We start from the raw sequence: 17,628 nt of genomic DNA, 5'->3' as shown, positions 1-17,628 counted from the left end.
GTTTCAGAATACAATCAATACAATATCGATAATACTGCTTGCGCAATGGTTTACTGCGCATATTTTATATGATTATGATTATGCGAAGCGTACATTTACGTGCGCAGTGTCTTCTACGCAAGATACATTACATGATTTGTTGATGACAGCGCATTTTACAATAAAAAAAATAATTTCTGTTATCAATTCAGAAACATTATTTTTATCTTAAAATCGATTTTTTGACATTAATTTTAAGCGTAATAAAATAATTTCTATTATCAATTCAAAAACATTTTTCTTATCTTAAAATCAATTTTTTGACATTAATTTTAGGCATAAAAAAAATTTTTTTTCTAAAAATAAAATATCAAAGAGAAAGAGATAGATTTGACCAATGACATATATATATAGACGAAGCCGATAATGAATACCGGCCACAAGCCGGTATTCATAGTCCGTTTTTATTTCAAGACCGTCTTAAGTAATGTCTTAAGATGCAAATACGGCTCTGTGATTGGTTAATCACATCTTAAGATTGTACTTAAGACATTCTTAAATATAAGAACCGACTATGAATACTGGCCATAGTCCGTTCTTATTTCAAGACCGTCTTAAGTAATGTCTTAAGATGCAAATACGGCTCTGTGATTGGTTAATCACATCTTAAGATTGTACTTAACAGTGGGTCCACAATAGGTGATTTAAGCCCTAAGCCTTAAGAAATTGACCAATCACAGTCGAGTTTTCTCCTCATACTTGACTGCGATTGATCAATTTCTTAAGGCTTAGGGCTTAAATCACCTATTGTGGACCTAGCGTTAAGATCTCGTTCAACCAATCAAGAGATGCTATGCGAGCATTTGATTGGTTAAACGAGGTCTTAAGACGATCTTAAATATAAGAACGGACTATGGCCGGTATTCAAAAAATATTGCCTCGCTTATTGGTTGCTGCTCGCTGCTTGACGCTTGACGCGTCCTGTCTGAATGAGCCTGCAGGGGACACCCTCCACCACCTTATGAGCAGTCTATACGACTGACGTAATGCTACCTTAAAATCCCTAGAACAACGGATGTGTGCGGTTCACCATTACGATTTGCATTTCTGCTCATGGACGATTGATTCTTTCCGGTTCTAAAGCACAGCAAGCATGGGTAGGTTACAAAGAATTTTCTTAAATATTATCATATTTTTGAAGAAACAATTGTAAAAATGTCAAACTTGACGAATTCTTTGCCGATATCTTTCAATATATTTCCTTCGTTATCCGTATATTTATAAATAAATGCATCGTACATGTATTTTTCGCGTCATTTTAAGTCCAGTGCTGTCAGATATATTTATTTCGATGATTATGATTATTAATATGATACTTTTATATTATATTTGAATATAGAGATACTTTTAACATTTTTATGTACAACGGATATTGTGTTTTTATCCAGGAAAATGATATACTTGGAACATAACCATACTCTTGTTCTTGTATTGTAGGTAAACCTCGTGGTCTTCGCACGGCACGTAAGCACGTGAATCACAGACGTGAGCAGCGATGGAACGACAAGGACTACAAAAAGGCACATTTGGGAACTAGATGGAAGGCTAATCCTTTTGGTGGTGCCTCCCATGCTAAAGGAATTGTCTTGGAAAAAGTGTATGTATAGCCTGTACAATTATGTATAAAGTTTGCATTTCAAATGTAACTTTACCTTATTGTTATTTTATTTTTTTAATAGAGGAGTGGAGGCCAAGCAGCCAAATTCTGCTATCCGTAAATGTGTCAGAGTACAGCTGATCAAGAATGGAAAGAAGATCACAGCCTTTGTACCGAGAGACGGTTGTCTTAATAACATTGAAGAGAATGACGAAGTTCTGGTAGCGGGTTTCGGTCGAAAGGGTCATGCTGTTGGTGATATTCCTGGAGTACGATTCAAGGTGGTGAAGGTCGCAAATGTTTCTTTATTAGCCCTCTACAAAGAGAAAAAAGAACGTCCTAGATCTTAAATTGTCAACCAATATAAAGATGTATTGACAAATATAAATAACTTAAAGACAATTGTTTTATTCTGATCTATCACCACGTCCCATTTTATGTTAAAAATTCTTATAATGCATATGTGATAAAATTTCAAATATAAATTTTTTTTGTATATTACAAATATTTGAATTACATTATATATATATAAATTATGCTTAATGATATGAATTATAGCTAGAATTATGTATAAGTATAAATATAAAATTAATCAATACTATTATTTGTCGTACTCCAATTTTCGAGTTCTTCATTACAAATAACTATATCTTCTATAACTTTGTTTAAAGGTGTAATAGTCTTCGGTAATTCTTTTACTAAATCCTTCATATTAAATATCTCGTCTTTTGCTTGCAGTACCTGTGCACAAATATGATTGCAAATATATTTTGACATTTATGAACATTTGATATTTTATGTAGTGACAATATAAAATTCTCTTACCTTTTTTAAAGTGTTGAAATCGGAACATACGCTTTTAATATCTGAACAAATGGAATCAGAAATATCTTTGTCTAAATTTCTGGTTTGCACTGGACAACATGAAATTGTCTGAAATGTTTCTATGAACTTTTCTCTTTCCTTCTCAAACAGTGCATTCTGTTCATCGTTGATTAGTCTATCATCAGTCTATAATAATATTTATACAAAATAATAATTTGCACATTATTTATAAATTTCATTAAGTGTCTTTTTCCTCTCGTACCTCTACATATGAATCTTCAGCCGAGTTAGCTTTAATTTTGCAATCATTACTCGACATTTCTGTTTCACTTTCTTTGAAATATTTAATACCTTCAGCATAACTTACTTTTGGTTTAATAGAAAGAGAAGATATTTGATTGACATCATTAATGTACAGCTAAACAAAAAAAATACATACATACATATATTATCGATATATTAAAAAGATTTATATTTATTCAATATTAACATACCTTAACATACCTTAATAATATCCGTAAGTGTTTTCTCAGTCTCATTTATACTTATAAGAGGTTTCAGATGCACTTCTTTCATAAAATCCAATAATAATCCTAAAGTTGATAGTTGTTCCTTCAAGGAACATTTACCCTAATATAAAATTAAATATCCTTATTATAGAGATAATAATACATTAATCATCATCTTGTATAATAAAATATATTATTTTAAACAAACCAGTAATATATCCTTGTTGTTACAGATTCCAATATGAGAATAGTATTCGAACAACTGATCTGAAAACATATATATATGCTACTTTAATTATGTCATAGATATTACGTGCTTTTTATTTTATTGTATACATAATTATTCATTGTAGATCGATGATTAGAAATATTATTCTAGGCCTAAATGAGTAAAATAAATACACCATAAAAAAATTACAATTGACAGAGAAAAATATAAGGATACCTTCCAAGGCAGCATCCTTGAGCTTTTTCAAATGTGCGTCGATCGACGGCGATTTCTCTGTCAGAAGCCAAGAAAGTAAACAAATGCGATTTTCACCACTAAGAATTGTTGCTTCCAAGTCTTTTGACTCCGCGTTAGTGATATGTGGATATCGCAAGTGTATCAAGGTGTCATATATGCTTGTCAAAACATCGTTCGCGTCATTCATAGTAGCAGATTATACAGATACACATGAAAAAAATTCAGAAAGATCTTTCATGAATGAAGTATGAAGAAATTATAATTATCTCAACTCGCAACATTCGTTAGGTTATTTGCATGAAATATCAGCAAAACACGCGATGCTGCATATATTTTTAAAAACAAAGTTGTGAGGTTTCAAACGACAGACATGAATAGTGGGTTTGGACAAGATGAGAGACTCGTACATGTTTCGTGCAAAATGGCCGACATGGGGACTAGATAACGATACGCCATAAAGATGAAGAAGACAACGAAGGGAAACTCTCTACGCAAAGTTGCGCTGGAAAATTCCGCGATTAGCCTCCATATGTTCTAGGGACTTTAGAGAATGCTCGACAGTGATTCGTCGATTAGCTTACGGCGAGAGGGAGAGAGCGCGTGTCGATATGCGCGCGCGTTCGACTTTAACCTTCAAGTGGCGCTGCGTCACGTAGTCGCGCGGCGGTCGGAATTCGGCGGCGCGGAGTGGGGGTGAGTGGTGGGGGGATGCGCGCGCGGCGCACGGCGCACCCCCCACCACTCACCCCCACTCCGCGCCGCCGAATTCCGACCGCCGCGCGACTACGTGACGCAGCGCCACTTGAAGGTTAAAGTCGAACGCGCGCGCATATCGGTGGCTGATGTTCCATCTACATATTTTATTAGATCTGTGGGCCGTGTTTTTATTCCTCCTTCCTACTATTATGGCACGTGAATTTTTCAATCATTTCTATCATTTGAATCATTTGATTGATCAGAGCGAAAGAGATAAGGATTTCTCCATCCCGATTGATCGATCAAATATTTGTAGCGTCAGTTTAAGCGTCAAAAAAAAAAAAAAAAAATGCACCCTAAGAGAATTAGTAATAAATTTCAATTTATGGAATCTATAAATAAAAAAGATAGAAGCTTTCTATATATATATTTATCCTATGCATTAAAATAAACTCCAAAAATAATTCAAAGATATTTCTAAAAATATTTTATTAAATATTTAACATTAAAAACATATATTTATGCAGTTGACAAAATTATCATTCATATTAGTTAAACTGCCAAAAGAAAGTATTTTTTAAATTCCTTATCCTTACCTAGAGAAGCAAAAATTACAACAAATGCATGTGTACAACAAATGTAAACTAAATTAATATCTCATATTAGATATAAATAAGTTTTTCTTAAATATCCAGTATGTATTTAGGTAGCTTTAAAGAAATCCTCTGAACTTGTTGTGTAAATGTGTCCTTCGCAAAGAAGAAAATCTAATATTTCATCTAAGCGAGGTATAACATGCTTCGGCACTTGTGTCAAAATATTACGTTTCTCAACACCACATTCTGCTTCATTTGCCGAACGAACAATTTCGAGAACTGCCACTTGTTCAGGTGACATACCGCTCATTGTACTATCAAATGTTAATGTTTGAGGTGCAGTGGATTCTTCCGCAGGTTTTTTAGCCTTCAATATAAAATATATAACTTCCATGAAGTGGCATGTTAGTTCATTTAAGTCTTTAAGAGGATGCATACGCAGAATCAGCACATGTTGTTGATTATTTTGATTGCGTAATAGTCCATAAACTTGTACATACGCATTAACTTGTGTACAAATACTGTCTGAAGGATTCTTATCCGCCTCCAACCACATGACAGCTGTGACAGTGCCTATTAAATAAAATAAAAAATCAAAGTAAGTTTACGAACAATAAAAGTTTATCAGATAAATTAATTAAATAAGAATATTCAAATAAATAATTATATGCAAGTTTCAGAGATTGTTTGATTGCATAAAGAATTTTTACTATATATGTATAAATTTATTCAAGTTGTATCGAAGCAAAATCTTTTGCAAATATACATATATGTACACATGTTATTAAAATCGAAATAATTTTTTGTCAGTTAAAAAATTCAATGCAAAGAATTTTATCTTATCGTTTCAATTGTCAATTATTGAATTGACAATTGAAACGATAAGATAATGTAAACTGATAGATAAGAAATAAGATGATGTGAATACAAAAGCACCTGTGTCATCCTGGATACTGAACGAGATTTTTGTCGTATCCTGTTCGATATTACGTACGATCCCGACGAATGTCAGAGTATTTACAGCTTTGCCGGCAATCTGCAAATCTCCCGTGGTGGATGATGTGATATGTTTTATCATTACAGGGACGATGCTTCTGTCATTACTTTGCGGGCCCTTTTTTCCGGCTCCTCCTCCTCCTCCTTGCGTACTTTCATCCAGAAATCCTCCTCCGAAATTCGTGGAGCTTTCATTCCACATGATTGCGATCTTGCGAGCTTAACTTTTCGAAACGAAATATGTTTATGTTGTATAAACAAGGCTGAATTTGCCCGCGTGAAACGCACTCGAAGTTAGTACAGATTAGGTTAGGTAGGATAAAAGTTAGGTTAAATAGTAATGTCGCATTTCCATCAATGACAGAAAGAGATCGTCTGTAGAAATATGCGATAAGGCTTGCAGCAAGCTGCGCTCTGATTGGTCGACGCACGACAGCAACCGCAACTGCGACAGCGACCGCCAACAGCAATCGCTAGTGTGATACGGCCTATAGAGGTTTATGCTCCATTGAAGAATTATTGAGGGTTTGAAGACGATAAGATAGAACGATAAAAAGAAAATTACATGCTTTTTTTTCAGAACCCGATATATATCAATTTGAAATGCAAAGAATTCTAGGAAAGTGCAAAACGATCTATATATTTGACAGATTTATATCAGATTAAAATCGTACGACTTTGACGAATCAGAAAAAAAAAGATTCTTCGTGCTTTTGATTAATCAAGTCTCATCTTCATTCCATAGTCTGATACTAACTTTAATAGGAGACATTTTATATATATTTTTGTTTATATTTATTAATTTTTTTATTTTCTCTTTCTTCTTTTTCTCTTCAACGCGTGGTTGCGCATATAACTATCTCATTTTATTGAGGAAAAAATGTAACAGGGTGCAGTTATATAAAGAACAAACCTAGTGTTACATTGCCGGTCTTTTTTTACACTCATGCTTTTATAAAGAACGGAGATCGAAAATCCTTTCGCGATCGATTGAAGGCGCGATAAAAAAAATCAGAATAATTCGAATCCGCCTTTAACCTCGTTGAAGATGAGTCGGGAAGATCGGAGATTGTTCGTGACTCCGGTTTGTTGATTTTATGTTATCGTAAAAAGTATGATGGCGTCTAAGACCCATGTGGACAACACGGTGAACGAACGTCGTTTGCGACCGATTTACGGTACGTATAATTTCATCGACGACGAGGTCGGATATGATATTCATCGTGTTCATCCCCGTCGAACCGTCCGGTCGTGTCCACGAGACCGAGGATGACGAGGTTATATAACAGCACCAAGAATGAGGCTTCTCTGGGTTTCAGACTGGCTTGACAATGGCAACAATAAGAAGGCGCTCCAGGAGGCCGACAAGGTGCTCAAGAAGCACCCGAGCAATCAATGCGCCAGGGTACTTAAGGCTCTGGCCCTGTTGCGGCTAGGTAAGGAGAATGAGTGCCAAGTTATCATGGACAAAGTGCAGTCTGAGATACCGTGTGAGGATTCTACCCTGCAAGCAATGACTATTTGTTACAGGGAGATACATCAACGTGAGTCTTTAACTCTCTTATTAATTTTGAATGCGAGAGTTTACATTATCTTATTGTTTCGTTAATTGTCGATTCAATTCTTTGCATTGAATTTTTCAGCTGACAAAATTAGCGAAGTTTATGAAGCTGCTGCGAAAGCAGATCCGAATAACGAGGAGCTTCTAACGCATCTTTTCATGTCGTACGTTCGGCTTGGTGATTATAAAAAGCAGCAGCAGACTGCTCTCACGTTGTATAAAATGAAACCTAAGAATCCATATTATTTCTGGGCTGTTATGAGTACAGTGATGCAAGCTATTCACGCGGACCAAAAGTTGGCAAGGGGAGTTATTTTACCTTTGGCAGAGAGAATGGTTTGTTTATTGATTGTTATTTCTTGTAACTGCACATGTTTGCGCATAGTTACAGAGAGTTTATTAGTTTTTACATAAATAGACATTGTGAATATGATTAATATAGTTGTTTTGAGTTAGGTCCTAAAATTAGTGAGGGAAGGACAAATGGAAGCGGAACAAGAAGTACAGCTTTATTTAATGATTTTGGAATTGCAAGATAAAAATGAAGAAATATTAAATGTATTGTCTAGTCCTTTAGCTTCTCATCTTTCATATGTACCGCAACAAAAAGCTACAATTTTATTAAAACTAGAACGCTTTCCTGAGGCTGCTAATGCGTACTGCGAACTTATTAAAGAGAAGTGAGTAAAATCTTCATTTGCAATATTCTTTTCTTACATAGATTGTTTTATATGTATCTATAGTATCTTGATATAAATAACTCAACGTTTGCATGTGAAATTTAATTGTTATATTTATTATGTAGCATTGACAATTGGGCATTTTATCAAAATTATCTCTCAGCGGCCTTAAAGTTTCAACAACCGACAGAATGCTTGGATTTTCTTAACAATATTATTAATTCATCTGAAAAGAAAATTCGTGCACCATACCTGGCTCGCTTAGATTTATTAGAACGCGCCTATACTAATGAAGATCTACAGTGCAGTTTGCAACCTGTAGATTTTATGCGTCAATATTTCGCTCAATTTGGAGAAAAAGGCTGTGTAGTTGGTGACTTGCGATTATATTTAAATTTGCTTACACTCAAGGCAAAGATGGAATTATTTAAAAAGGTAAGGAAAACAAAACTTGGATTTTTAAAATTAATATTACAAATATTAAAGTCAGATGCATCAAGTACATTTCCTGTTCCAATAATATTAACTAAAATATCTTGAAATTATTTTAAGTATAATACTATTTACGATATATTATAGATTGAAGAAGACATTGGTGTTACCTCAGACGAGTTTCCAACTACTGCACAACAGATGCTAAGACATATTCATTTGGAGCAATTACGGCGTATTTGTGGTTTTTATCATCCTCCTTTAGTGGACAGAAGTAAACAGGAACAATTAATTAAGCGATTGTATGATTTGTATGAAAAAGGCAATGGATTATGTCCAATGCAAGATAGATTGCCAACTGATTTCTGTCCAGCGGATCCATACATTCTATTAGCTACACATTTGCTGCATCAATTATGGATTGACACTAATGACGCATCTTTTCTTTACAAGTAATAATATATTTGTGTATATCCTATCAAAGCTAATTATGTGATATTAATAAGAGATTGCTAATAATATTTTGAAAACATGCACATTTTTAAAACGATGGACTTACAGGGCAATGTCGTTATTGGAACACGGTCTTCTGTCGAGTCCTGTAAATTTTCACATCAAAATTTTGCTCGTGCGTATTTACTTGGAGGCTGGTCTAGTGGTCGCGGCTGATCATACGTTCGCATTACTTGATGTAAAACACCTTCAACTAGATTCACTGGGTCATCTCTACGCGCCTCTTCTCGCGCCTCTCGGTAACTTGCCTCTGGCCTCAACAACTCTTGATCATACAGCGAAATTTTTCATAGCCAACTATAAGGATGTATGTGTTTTCAAGTATAATAGAGATTTAAGAAACAACGTACAAGAATCTATTTAAGTCTAATTCATGGTTTGCTTTTTTCTTTTTTAGAGCGCAGATCATTTAACATTTGCATACAAATATGGGAGTTTTATAAAAATTCAGGAATTTGTAGAGTTGAGAGAACGATTAGATAATTCGTTTCACTTCGCTATGACAACTGTAGATAAGATGCTGCTCGATTTATGTTGGTGCGACAGCACTGCCTCTTTATTTTCTACTTTGAGTAGTATGCATATACAACCTCATCTCGATACGATTAGATGGGCATCTCTACGAGATAATCGTGACTTGGAGGTGAATAGAGATATCTGAGAAATGTGATATAATTTAAGGAAGTTTTAAAACTCAAATTTGACTAGTGATAAATTTTATAAATTATGACATTAAATAGGTTGTTCGTGAATGGGAACCACTTAATCAGAACGAGAAGGATCCAAGAATGCAAGAGGAAACCCGTGTATGCATGTTAAGACTGCTTTCAGCGAGAAATGCTATATTACGTATTTTGGCAGCAAGTGCTAAATCATCTTCAATTTTTCTTTCTCAAATATCTGCCGAGCTTAAAGAGTTGGATGAAGAAATTATTCCAAAAATATTACAAAAATTTGACACGGATGGAAAACGGAACAGACCATGCAAAATATTGGTTCCGCTAGACGCTGTAGAAAGATTACGCGAAGCTCATTATTCTGAGCAATTAAGGACTATAGCGTGCCTTGCAAATTCGCTCTCTCAGTCTCCTTGTCCGGACTTTGATTGCATACAAATGCTGCGAACGTCTCTTTGCTTACAGACATTACCCATCCCCGAGCGGGATACGCCAGTATCTTTTAAAAACTTTTTACTCAGAGCCTCAACTTGCAGCGAATCTCTAGCGATCATTAGCGCTATATGTAGTGTATGTGCAGTACAATCGGAACCACGTACTTCGCAGAAGAAAAATAAAAAGAAATGTAATAAAAAAATCGAATCGAACATGATAAATGAGACTAATGAGACTAAGGTAAATATGTGTGTTTTCTAGAAAATTAATTTTTAATATTAAATTAAAGTGTATTATTGATATAATCTTACAACATATTATATACATGGAATTAAATACGACAAACATTTGTGCGCAAATATGGCTATTGTTAATTATTAAAATAATATATATTTATAAAATTTTAATAGAATATAATTAATTTTTATAATGATTATTTATTCTATTATATACAGGTTTGGAGGGAAGTAGCCGTGTTACTCTCTGAGAGAGTTGAAAATTTAGATGCGATCTTAACAGCATTTGAAAAATATGAATTACACACAGGTTTGGATGAGAAAGATGATGTATGTGTCACCATTATGAAACGCGGGCAAGCGAGTCTCAGGCAAAGTTGCAGATCCCTCAAATCTCGCACTCAGTCTATATTAAGGCTTTTAAGTAATTTAAAGAGCTGAAACTATTTGACAATATTTGTACAAAGAACAATATCCGTCTATTTCGTAATTTTCAAAAATGACTCAAGAGTTCTGTACATAATTATTAGCCTCCATCAATTATAAATAATGAATGAATCGTTTAATGCTGATTAAAACACTTGAATCTACCTTTATTTGTGTCTGCAAAGTATTGCACAATTATTTTGATACACTATCATTCAATCAATTTTATATAACGATATCATTGTCCTCAAATTCTTTAAAATAACAAGTGTATGTATGTGTAAAATTTTAAACAAATAATCCAATGCTCTTTTATAGAGTATGTAGAATTTTTATATTTAAACATTTTTAAAGAATTAAGTTTAACACATTCATCGAGGCGTAAACAAAAAACTCAGTGCCAGTCACCAGTGACCATCATACGATTGTTACAAAATGTATAATATTTACATTTATAAAGATTATGATTAAATTTAATAATAAAATAGCATAACAAAGTACATTGGCAAACAAATTAATAGTTTTATTTATTAAAATTGTAAAAATGATTACATGTGCTTATTACAATGAATTTTACTAATATAAAATAATCTTGGTGTGAACGGAAAGAATATGTTTGACAATGAATGTGTTAAAGTATGGCTTATGTATCTTAGTTACGTGCCATCTCTTCATTAAAATAAAATAATTTTATTTATATTTTTTTACAGAAAATCTATATTCGCTCATAAATCATTTTATGTAGTTTTTTTAAAATTTTTGTGAATTTAATTATATATTTTTTATAAATTGCATCTAGTTTTTTACACTTATATATATTGCTAATAAATTAGAGGTAAAAAAATTAACAATAATTCAAACAATTTGATGGAATTACAATCGATAAATGACAATTTATTTATTGAATTTTTTTATAATTGCTAAAACGACTGCAGAAAATTTTGTACTTATGTGTATTTATTTATGTGTAATTATTTATGTGTAATTATTTTAGTTAAAAAAGAATGGATATTCTGTTAAATTTTTAAAAATCATTAAACATATTGATGTGCGCATGACTAACATGAGGATCAACTATATTAATGCTTTCTAATCATTTCATCGATTGAACAGTTACGCACCAAAATTTATGATAAAAAGTTTTATTTACAAAAAAATATTATATATTTTGCTTAACATTAATACATTTTATACACATAGTACTCTGTACAATGATCATTATTTAAAGAATTTTTTAATTGTCACATGTATATTTATCCATTTAGTATTTAATCAGGAAATAGATTCTATTATCTGAATAGGGGGAGAAAAGTAAAATGACTATAATGTAATCATACATTATGGATATGATTTTGCAAGAATGGCAAAATCTAATAAAGGATAAATTAGGATCAAGAATTTTATCACTGATGATACAATTCATAATGCTAAATGCATGCTAGAAGAGCGTCACAATGATAAATTATTAAATTATATTGTTGTTCTTACCGCGATTTTAATTACATATACGGTATATACATATAATTTCAACTGCTATTTATCGTGTACTAGCAATTTCTGTACAACAGAACCGCGTTACAGAGAAAAAAATGTCTGTTTTCTTTTGTCAGGTAATTAAATATTTGCAACAGCACGCATGTCGAGATGTTGTACGTAGGAAAACCTAGGATTACAATCCTAATCTTCCGGGAGTGTTGCGATACGGAGCTGGGGTACCCGGTTCCCTGATGCCGGGCGTTAATATTTCCTTCTTCCGGACCGACGCCTGTTCGCGTTCGAGTTGCTCCTGGGCGCGCGCCTTCATCTCCTCTTCGGCCTCCTTCATTTGATGCTCCATCTCGTGGAGATGCTGCATCGCTTGGCGTCGTTTCGCGCGACCGCTCCGACCGGTCTCCTTCACACTGAAGAACATGGGGCCCAACTCGGCCAGCCAGTGACCGTCCACCGCGGTGACGCATTGCATGTATTCCTTGGCGGTCATCACGAGCTCGTGGTATACGACGTAATCGGGCGTGAAGCCCATGCCGAATAGCGCGGAGGTGGGATGAAGATGGCACGGCATCCCGGTACGACAGTTGACGTATTCGCCGATGCCCTTTAAACGCGCTGCCTGATGAAAATAGGCGGAGCAGATGCACTTCCGGACGATGTCCCAGTCGGTGCCGCAGCTGACGACGTCCATCTTTTGTTGCTTCAGAATTTCCTCGAGCTGCGAGCGAACCTCCCGCACTTTGCGCATTGCCTTCGCGTGTATAAAGTGATCGTTGCACCAGGAAGACGAATAACCGTTCGCCTTCCATTGATTGTACACGTTCAAATATGTCAGGTGATCCGATTCAGGTACTTGAAACTTCTCACGCGCCGAGTCCGAATCCTCCTCGCGTCCCTTGGGTCGATAGAAGATCGATGGGACTGACAGCATGGAGACGATAATGAGGATATCCGCGGTGCAGTTGAGTTGCGAGGCGACTATGAGCATCTGGCATTGCGGCGGATCCAAAGGAAACTCGGCCATTTGTCGGCCGAGAGCGGTCAGGCGTCCAGTGTGATCGAGCGCGCCCAGAATCCACAACTGATACAAGGAGTTGAGTATATTATCCTGTGGCGGTGGATCCATGAAATGGAACGCCAATAGATCTTGTACTCCCAGCGACTTCAGCAGGAGCACCGTGTTAGCTAAATTCGTACGTTGTATCTCGGGAACGCCAGTCGATAATAACTCGTCCAAATATTGCCTTCGCGTATACAATCTGTAGCAGTGACCAGGACCTGTACGACCAGCTCTCCCTTGCCGTTGATCGGCGTTGGCTCTCGACACGGGATACACTTGCAGAGCGTCCATACCTATTCGAGGATTGTACACCTTCAGTTTACAGTATCCAGAGTCGACGACGAAAACGATTCCGTCGACTGTCAGCGACGTTTCTGCTATATTAGTCGCCACGACGCATTTGCGAAGACCACCCTCGGATCGTTGGAAGATCTTTGCCTGCAGATCCGAGGGTAACTGGGAATAAATGGGCAGGATGGAGAGAGACGGTGCTGACTCGATCTCAGCTAAACGTTCCTTCAGAACTTCGCAAGTGACTTCGATGTCCTCCTGACCAGGCATGAAGACGAGTACGTCGCCGCTCTTAGGCTGCAAGTGAATCTGCATGACTTGCTTCACAGCCGCGTCTACGTAATCCTCGACCGGATTCTTCGCATGCAGCACCTCGACGGGAAACGTGCGTCCAGGTATTTGAAACGTTGCCGCGTTGCCGAAGAAAGCGGAGAACTTGCTGCAGTCCATCGTTGCGGAAGTTACGATTAATTTTAGATCATGCCGTCTAGCGACAACCTGTAAGTATTTTTTAAATTAAAAGGGCTGTTTCGGGGAAGAGAATATTTAGATTATCATAATACAGGATAAAAGGCACTCGAACCTCTCTAAGAAGACCGAATAATACGTCGGTGGAAAGCGATCGTTCGTGAGCTTCGTCCATTATGATAACACTGTAACGATCCAAGTCTCCTTCTCTCAAACTTTCTCTAAGTAGAATACCGTCAGTCATATATTTGATGATCGTCTGCAAGAATAAGATCAAATTATATAATATTACTGGTTATAAACAAACTTAGAAATTTTACATTTTAGGAGAAATACGTGTTACTACTGTTATACTTACATCCTTCGAAGTACAGTCTTCAAAACGTATCGCATATCCGATTTTGTCGCCTAGGGCAGTGGCCATTTCGTCGGACACTCTTTTCGCAACAGACATAGCGGCTACTCTTCGGGGCTGAGTACAACCAATCATACCATAACGACTGTAGCCGTCCTCGTGAAGATACTGCGTCAATTGTGTCGTCTTACCACTACCTGTTTCACCTACTATTATAACGACGCTGTTCTCCCTGATAACGTTCAGCAGTTCTTGGCGTACTGCGAACACGGGGAGACTTCTCCTTTGATGCTGGATAGATCTGTGCTTAGCTTCCCCCGTTACCTCTCCCGCTCCTATGTGACGTGCATATTTCTGTCCGGCTTTAAAATCCGTTTCTTGTCCCGCATGCTCTTTATCATCTTTACGCCGATCGTGTACACCCATAATGTTGCCAATGTGCGTCCCAGCCAATTCCCAATGCTTCTTCTGCGCTCTACGTCTCTCCTTCTGTTCGCGATACGCCTTGACCAGCGCAGAACCTTTCCTGGCTACCAGGGCCATGTCGGAAGTGGGATCACGTACAGGTACGACCGGTTCTGGTTGTTTCGTGAACACGATGCGACCGTCCAGGAATGGCGGGACCACGTTGTGGACTAGCAAGTGAACTCTCGCCTCGCCTTCGTCATCGGGGTCGTCGTCGTGATCCAACGAGCTCACAACTCCCGACGTTAACATGCGGTTACGCTCCCACAGCTCGTTGTCCTTATTTATCTGTCGCTGTTGCGCCGAAAGGCGCTTCTGTCTCCTGGCTTCCAGCTCCATTTCCTTCTTTTGTGTGTACTCCTCAGACACGTTGGCAAAAGCGTTGTTCTCTCCATCGTCCAACGCGTACCACTCTCTATCCAGTCTTTGCTGCTCCTCTTCCCACAATTCCTTCTCCTCTCCTTCTATCAGCGGAGTGGCACCAGAGCTCTTGAAATCTCTGTTCCAAGGATTGTACTTGTAGGAAGGAGTAAATTCGCTTCTGACGCTATCGCGACCATCTCTGTTGCCGTAAATATTCGGTGTAGGATGATCCCAGCTCGACCGTCGCGGTTCTTCGTCCTCGTCGTCGTCCCAATTGCTCTTGGAAGTGGGATCCTTCGTTCGGAACTTAGGTGTCTGAGGTTCATCTTTGAATCTGAGAGGCGTTTGCCTCGCACTATCTCTGCCCCGACTATCCCTGTCTCTGTCCCTGTCTCTTCGTCTATCTCTGTCTCTCTCGCGACTTCTGTGTGAATTTCTAGAACTTCTATCATCTGCGTTCAATCTCTGACGCTTGAGCCGTGATTCTAATCTCCGTTGTGCTTCAGTGTTGACACCACCGGTGTGAGTAGGAGTTTCTTCTTCATAGGATCGATATCTCCTGTCCTTTCCTTCAGATTTGTCAGACTTTGAGCTGGTAGGTTCCTGTGACTGTTCTCTTCTTTTTCGTTCTGCAAGCTTCTCGAGGCCTAGCAGAGAAGGCTTCTTAAAAGTATGATCTGAAGCTTTCTTACGAATGATCAGACCTACTGGTTGAGCTTCATCAGTCCCATCTAATCTGTACAAGCTCGAGTCATCCGACATCCTTTCTTCAATATATTTAACTAAACTTCGGTAGAGTATTACTGTCTCCTGTAAATAAATATAATTAAATTATGTCAAATATTACAGCTGAGTATAAGTAGAATATATTTTTAGAAAAATGATAACATCGAGAAACGAGTACATTAATTTATTTAAAATCTAGAGAAATTTAATGTTTAATTATTAAATATAAAAAATTAATGTTTTAAAATCATTAACTGATCTAAAGAATTTTCATATAAAGGAATACATAAAGGATGTTCTCACGAGATCAATAATTGTCAGAAAAATAATAGCATTATTTTACAAAATTGTCACAAAGCAATTAATCGAAATGCACTAAATATTTTACAAATTTGTTAAGATACATTTATATAATTTCAAGAAATATTCTTAAAATTGTTCTCACAACAAAATAACCTATTCACCACTGTGTAAACCACAGAGATCCATAAACAAAAATAATCAAAGGACGAGAAACTTTATGGTTTATATTCAGACTGGTTTATTTCGAGACTGGACAAAAACACAATTGACCAATCCCGACGCGACTTTGACACGAATAATTTTGTTCTATAGCCTTTATATAATTTTTCTACTCTATGACCTTAAGAAGTCTCAACGCGCATGTGCAAACGCGCCTTTTATTTCGCGCCGTGACGTAGTGAGTTCAAAACGCAACGACGACTATTCCTCTCTGTTTTTCCCTTATATTAGCATCAAAATGAATTGTGCGTGCGGATGGACGTTGCATTCTCGTACCGGATACACTTACGTAATCGTTCTGGGTCATATTATCACGATCGAATGTTAAACGGACTGTTAATCGGCGAAGATAAAGGAAAAGGACGGTACGCGCATGCGCGAGCATTGCATCGCGCAGCCTCAGAGTTCGGAGCCGCAAGGTGAGATCGCGCCGCGTCTCGATCGCGTAAAAAGTGGATCGTTCTCGCGAATAAACGTAAAAATCCACTCTGGGCTCGTCGTAATCGGATTAATCAATGTTCCCGTTCGCGATCGATTGGTCCCCGCGATCCTCGTCCGTTAATATATCGTTCAGTCGTGTATCGTTGTTGCCTCACGTACTTGCCGGTGTTGGCGAGAGAGAGACGGACGATTGAGAAATTGTTGAGAGGCTTCTTCAATGATTCTCCGAGTGATATATTCGATATGGGAATTTGCGTGCGTTTATACTCATCGTCTTTTGGCATCTCCTGTCATTTTACGAGCGAAACAAATTCTCTTATTGAATGTATCTCGGAAATGTATATCTCGATGAGAATGCATTCCCGGAATCATTAAAGTAATATGGCGTCTTGACCATTTTTTCATGTTGATATCGTATTATCGGGTATCGGGAGTGTCGAATCGGGAGTGAAATTGTTGACAATCGATTATTGCCACAATTAATTGGTATGTACTAATTTTATTTCTCTCTGAAATATTTTCTTATCGCACGCATATATGCAGCTATACACATACATACATACATACATACACACATACATTAGTACAATATAAGTATAAACAGAGGTCGTTGTGAGTGCTGTTTTACGCCGCGCGTTATTACATATATAAAGTTCGATATATCACATTATTTCTTGCATTACTTTAATCGTTTAGAAAGATATATATTGGTGCTGCATAACAATTTGTGTGTACATTTTCTCTCTCTCTCTCTCTCTCTCT

The 17,628-nt window shown here is 36.8% G+C and overlaps 5 protein-coding genes across 6 annotated transcripts; 2 read left to right on the top strand and 3 right to left on the bottom strand.

Moving 5' to 3' along the window:
• Positions 1-1,023: 1,023 nt before the first annotated feature.
• Rps23 (ribosomal protein S23) lies at positions 1,024-2,038 on the top strand. Its single transcript, XM_083038240.1, has 3 exons — positions 1,024-1,136; positions 1,477-1,636; positions 1,719-2,038. The coding sequence occupies exons 1-3, from the start codon at positions 1,133-1,135 to the stop codon at positions 1,984-1,986; spliced, it is 432 nt and encodes a 143-aa protein (XP_082894366.1). The 5' UTR covers positions 1,024-1,132; the 3' UTR covers positions 1,987-2,038.
• A 120-nt stretch (positions 2,039-2,158) lies between these two features.
• On the bottom strand, positions 2,159-3,626 carry LOC145936232 (uncharacterized). The gene is made up of 6 exons (XM_083038241.1): positions 3,416-3,626; positions 3,179-3,237; positions 2,966-3,091; positions 2,724-2,879; positions 2,462-2,647; positions 2,159-2,377 (listed from the first exon to the last, which is right to left on the bottom strand). Exons 1-6 carry the CDS (start codon positions 3,621-3,623, stop codon positions 2,225-2,227), a joined length of 888 nt encoding a protein of 295 aa, XP_082894367.1. The 5' UTR covers positions 3,624-3,626; the 3' UTR covers positions 2,159-2,224.
• Positions 3,627-4,662: 1,036 nt separating this feature from the next.
• LOC145935933 (replication protein A 32 kDa subunit) lies at positions 4,663-6,035 on the bottom strand. The gene is made up of 2 exons (XM_083037739.1): positions 5,665-6,035; positions 4,663-5,301 (listed from the first exon to the last, which is right to left on the bottom strand). The coding sequence occupies exons 1-2, from the start codon at positions 5,924-5,926 to the stop codon at positions 4,835-4,837; spliced, it is 729 nt and encodes a 242-aa protein (XP_082893865.1). The 5' UTR covers positions 5,927-6,035; the 3' UTR covers positions 4,663-4,834.
• A 489-nt stretch (positions 6,036-6,524) lies between these two features.
• Positions 6,525-11,453, top strand: Psidin (phagocyte signaling impaired). The gene is made up of 10 exons (XM_083037822.1): positions 6,525-6,902; positions 7,044-7,268; positions 7,368-7,621; positions 7,742-7,965; positions 8,091-8,400; positions 8,545-8,849; positions 8,959-9,217; positions 9,308-9,553; positions 9,651-10,262; positions 10,478-11,453. The coding sequence occupies exons 1-10, from the start codon at positions 6,839-6,841 to the stop codon at positions 10,697-10,699; spliced, it is 2,721 nt and encodes a 906-aa protein (XP_082893948.1). The 5' UTR covers positions 6,525-6,838; the 3' UTR covers positions 10,700-11,453.
• A 701-nt stretch (positions 11,454-12,154) lies between these two features.
• Positions 12,155-16,390, bottom strand: L(1)g0007 (ATP-dependent RNA helicase l(1)G0007). 2 transcript variants are annotated; one of them, XM_083037820.1, is made up of 4 exons: positions 16,349-16,390; positions 14,353-15,987; positions 14,110-14,253; positions 12,155-14,024 (listed from the first exon to the last, which is right to left on the bottom strand). In XM_083037820.1, the coding sequence occupies exons 2-4, from the start codon at positions 15,937-15,939 to the stop codon at positions 12,354-12,356; spliced, it is 3,402 nt and encodes a 1,133-aa protein (XP_082893946.1). In that variant the 5' UTR covers positions 15,940-15,987; positions 16,349-16,390; the 3' UTR covers positions 12,155-12,353. The 2 variants fall into 2 exon arrangements, with proteins under 2 accessions (XP_082893946.1, XP_082893947.1); XM_083037821.1 differs by lacking the exon at positions 16,349-16,390 and adding an exon at positions 16,207-16,344.
• Positions 16,391-17,628: the final 1,238 nt, after the last annotated feature.

Source organism: Prenolepis imparis, unplaced genomic scaffold, assembly GCF_030444845.1.
Source record: "Prenolepis imparis isolate NDT839.2.m4 unplaced genomic scaffold, iyPreImpa1.0 SCAF_5, whole genome shotgun sequence".
Classification (NCBI taxonomy): domain Eukaryota; kingdom Metazoa; phylum Arthropoda; class Insecta; order Hymenoptera; family Formicidae; genus Prenolepis; species Prenolepis imparis.
The sequence above is the reverse complement of the archived record's forward strand: the minus strand, read 5'-3'. Positions and strand labels throughout refer to the sequence as shown.

Excerpts from the sequence above, each read along its gene's own strand:
- Rps23 (XM_083038240.1), top strand. Across the intron at positions 1,637-1,718 it reads GGAATTGTCTTGGAAAAAGT|AGGAGTGGAGGCCAAGCAGC; the intron begins GTATGTATAGCC and ends TTTTTTTAATAG.
- LOC145935933 (XM_083037739.1), bottom strand. The coding sequence starts at position 5,926 with ATGTGGAATGAAAGCTCCACGAATTTCGGAGGAGGATTTCTGGATGAA. Across the intron at positions 5,302-5,664 it reads CAGTATCCAGGATGACACAG|GCACTGTCACAGCTGTCATG; the intron begins GTGCTTTTGTAT and ends TTTATTTAATAG.
- Psidin (XM_083037822.1), top strand. The coding sequence starts at position 6,839 with ATGATGGCGTCTAAGACCCATGTGGACAACACGGTGAACGAACGTCGT. Across the intron at positions 7,966-8,090 it reads TGCGAACTTATTAAAGAGAA|CATTGACAATTGGGCATTTT; the intron begins GTGAGTAAAATC and ends TTTATTATGTAG. Across the intron at positions 9,218-9,307 it reads TCATAGCCAACTATAAGGAT|AGCGCAGATCATTTAACATT; the intron begins GTATGTGTTTTC and ends TTTCTTTTTTAG.
- LOC145936232 (XM_083038241.1), bottom strand. The coding sequence starts at position 3,623 with ATGAATGACGCGAACGATGTTTTGACAAGCATATATGACACCTTGATA. Across the intron at positions 3,238-3,415 it reads CAAGGATGCTGCCTTGGAAG|ATCAGTTGTTCGAATACTAT; the intron begins GTATCCTTATAT and ends ATATGTTTTCAG. Across the intron at positions 3,092-3,178 it reads ACAACAAGGATATATTACTG|GGTAAATGTTCCTTGAAGGA; the intron begins GTTTGTTTAAAA and ends ATTTTATATTAG.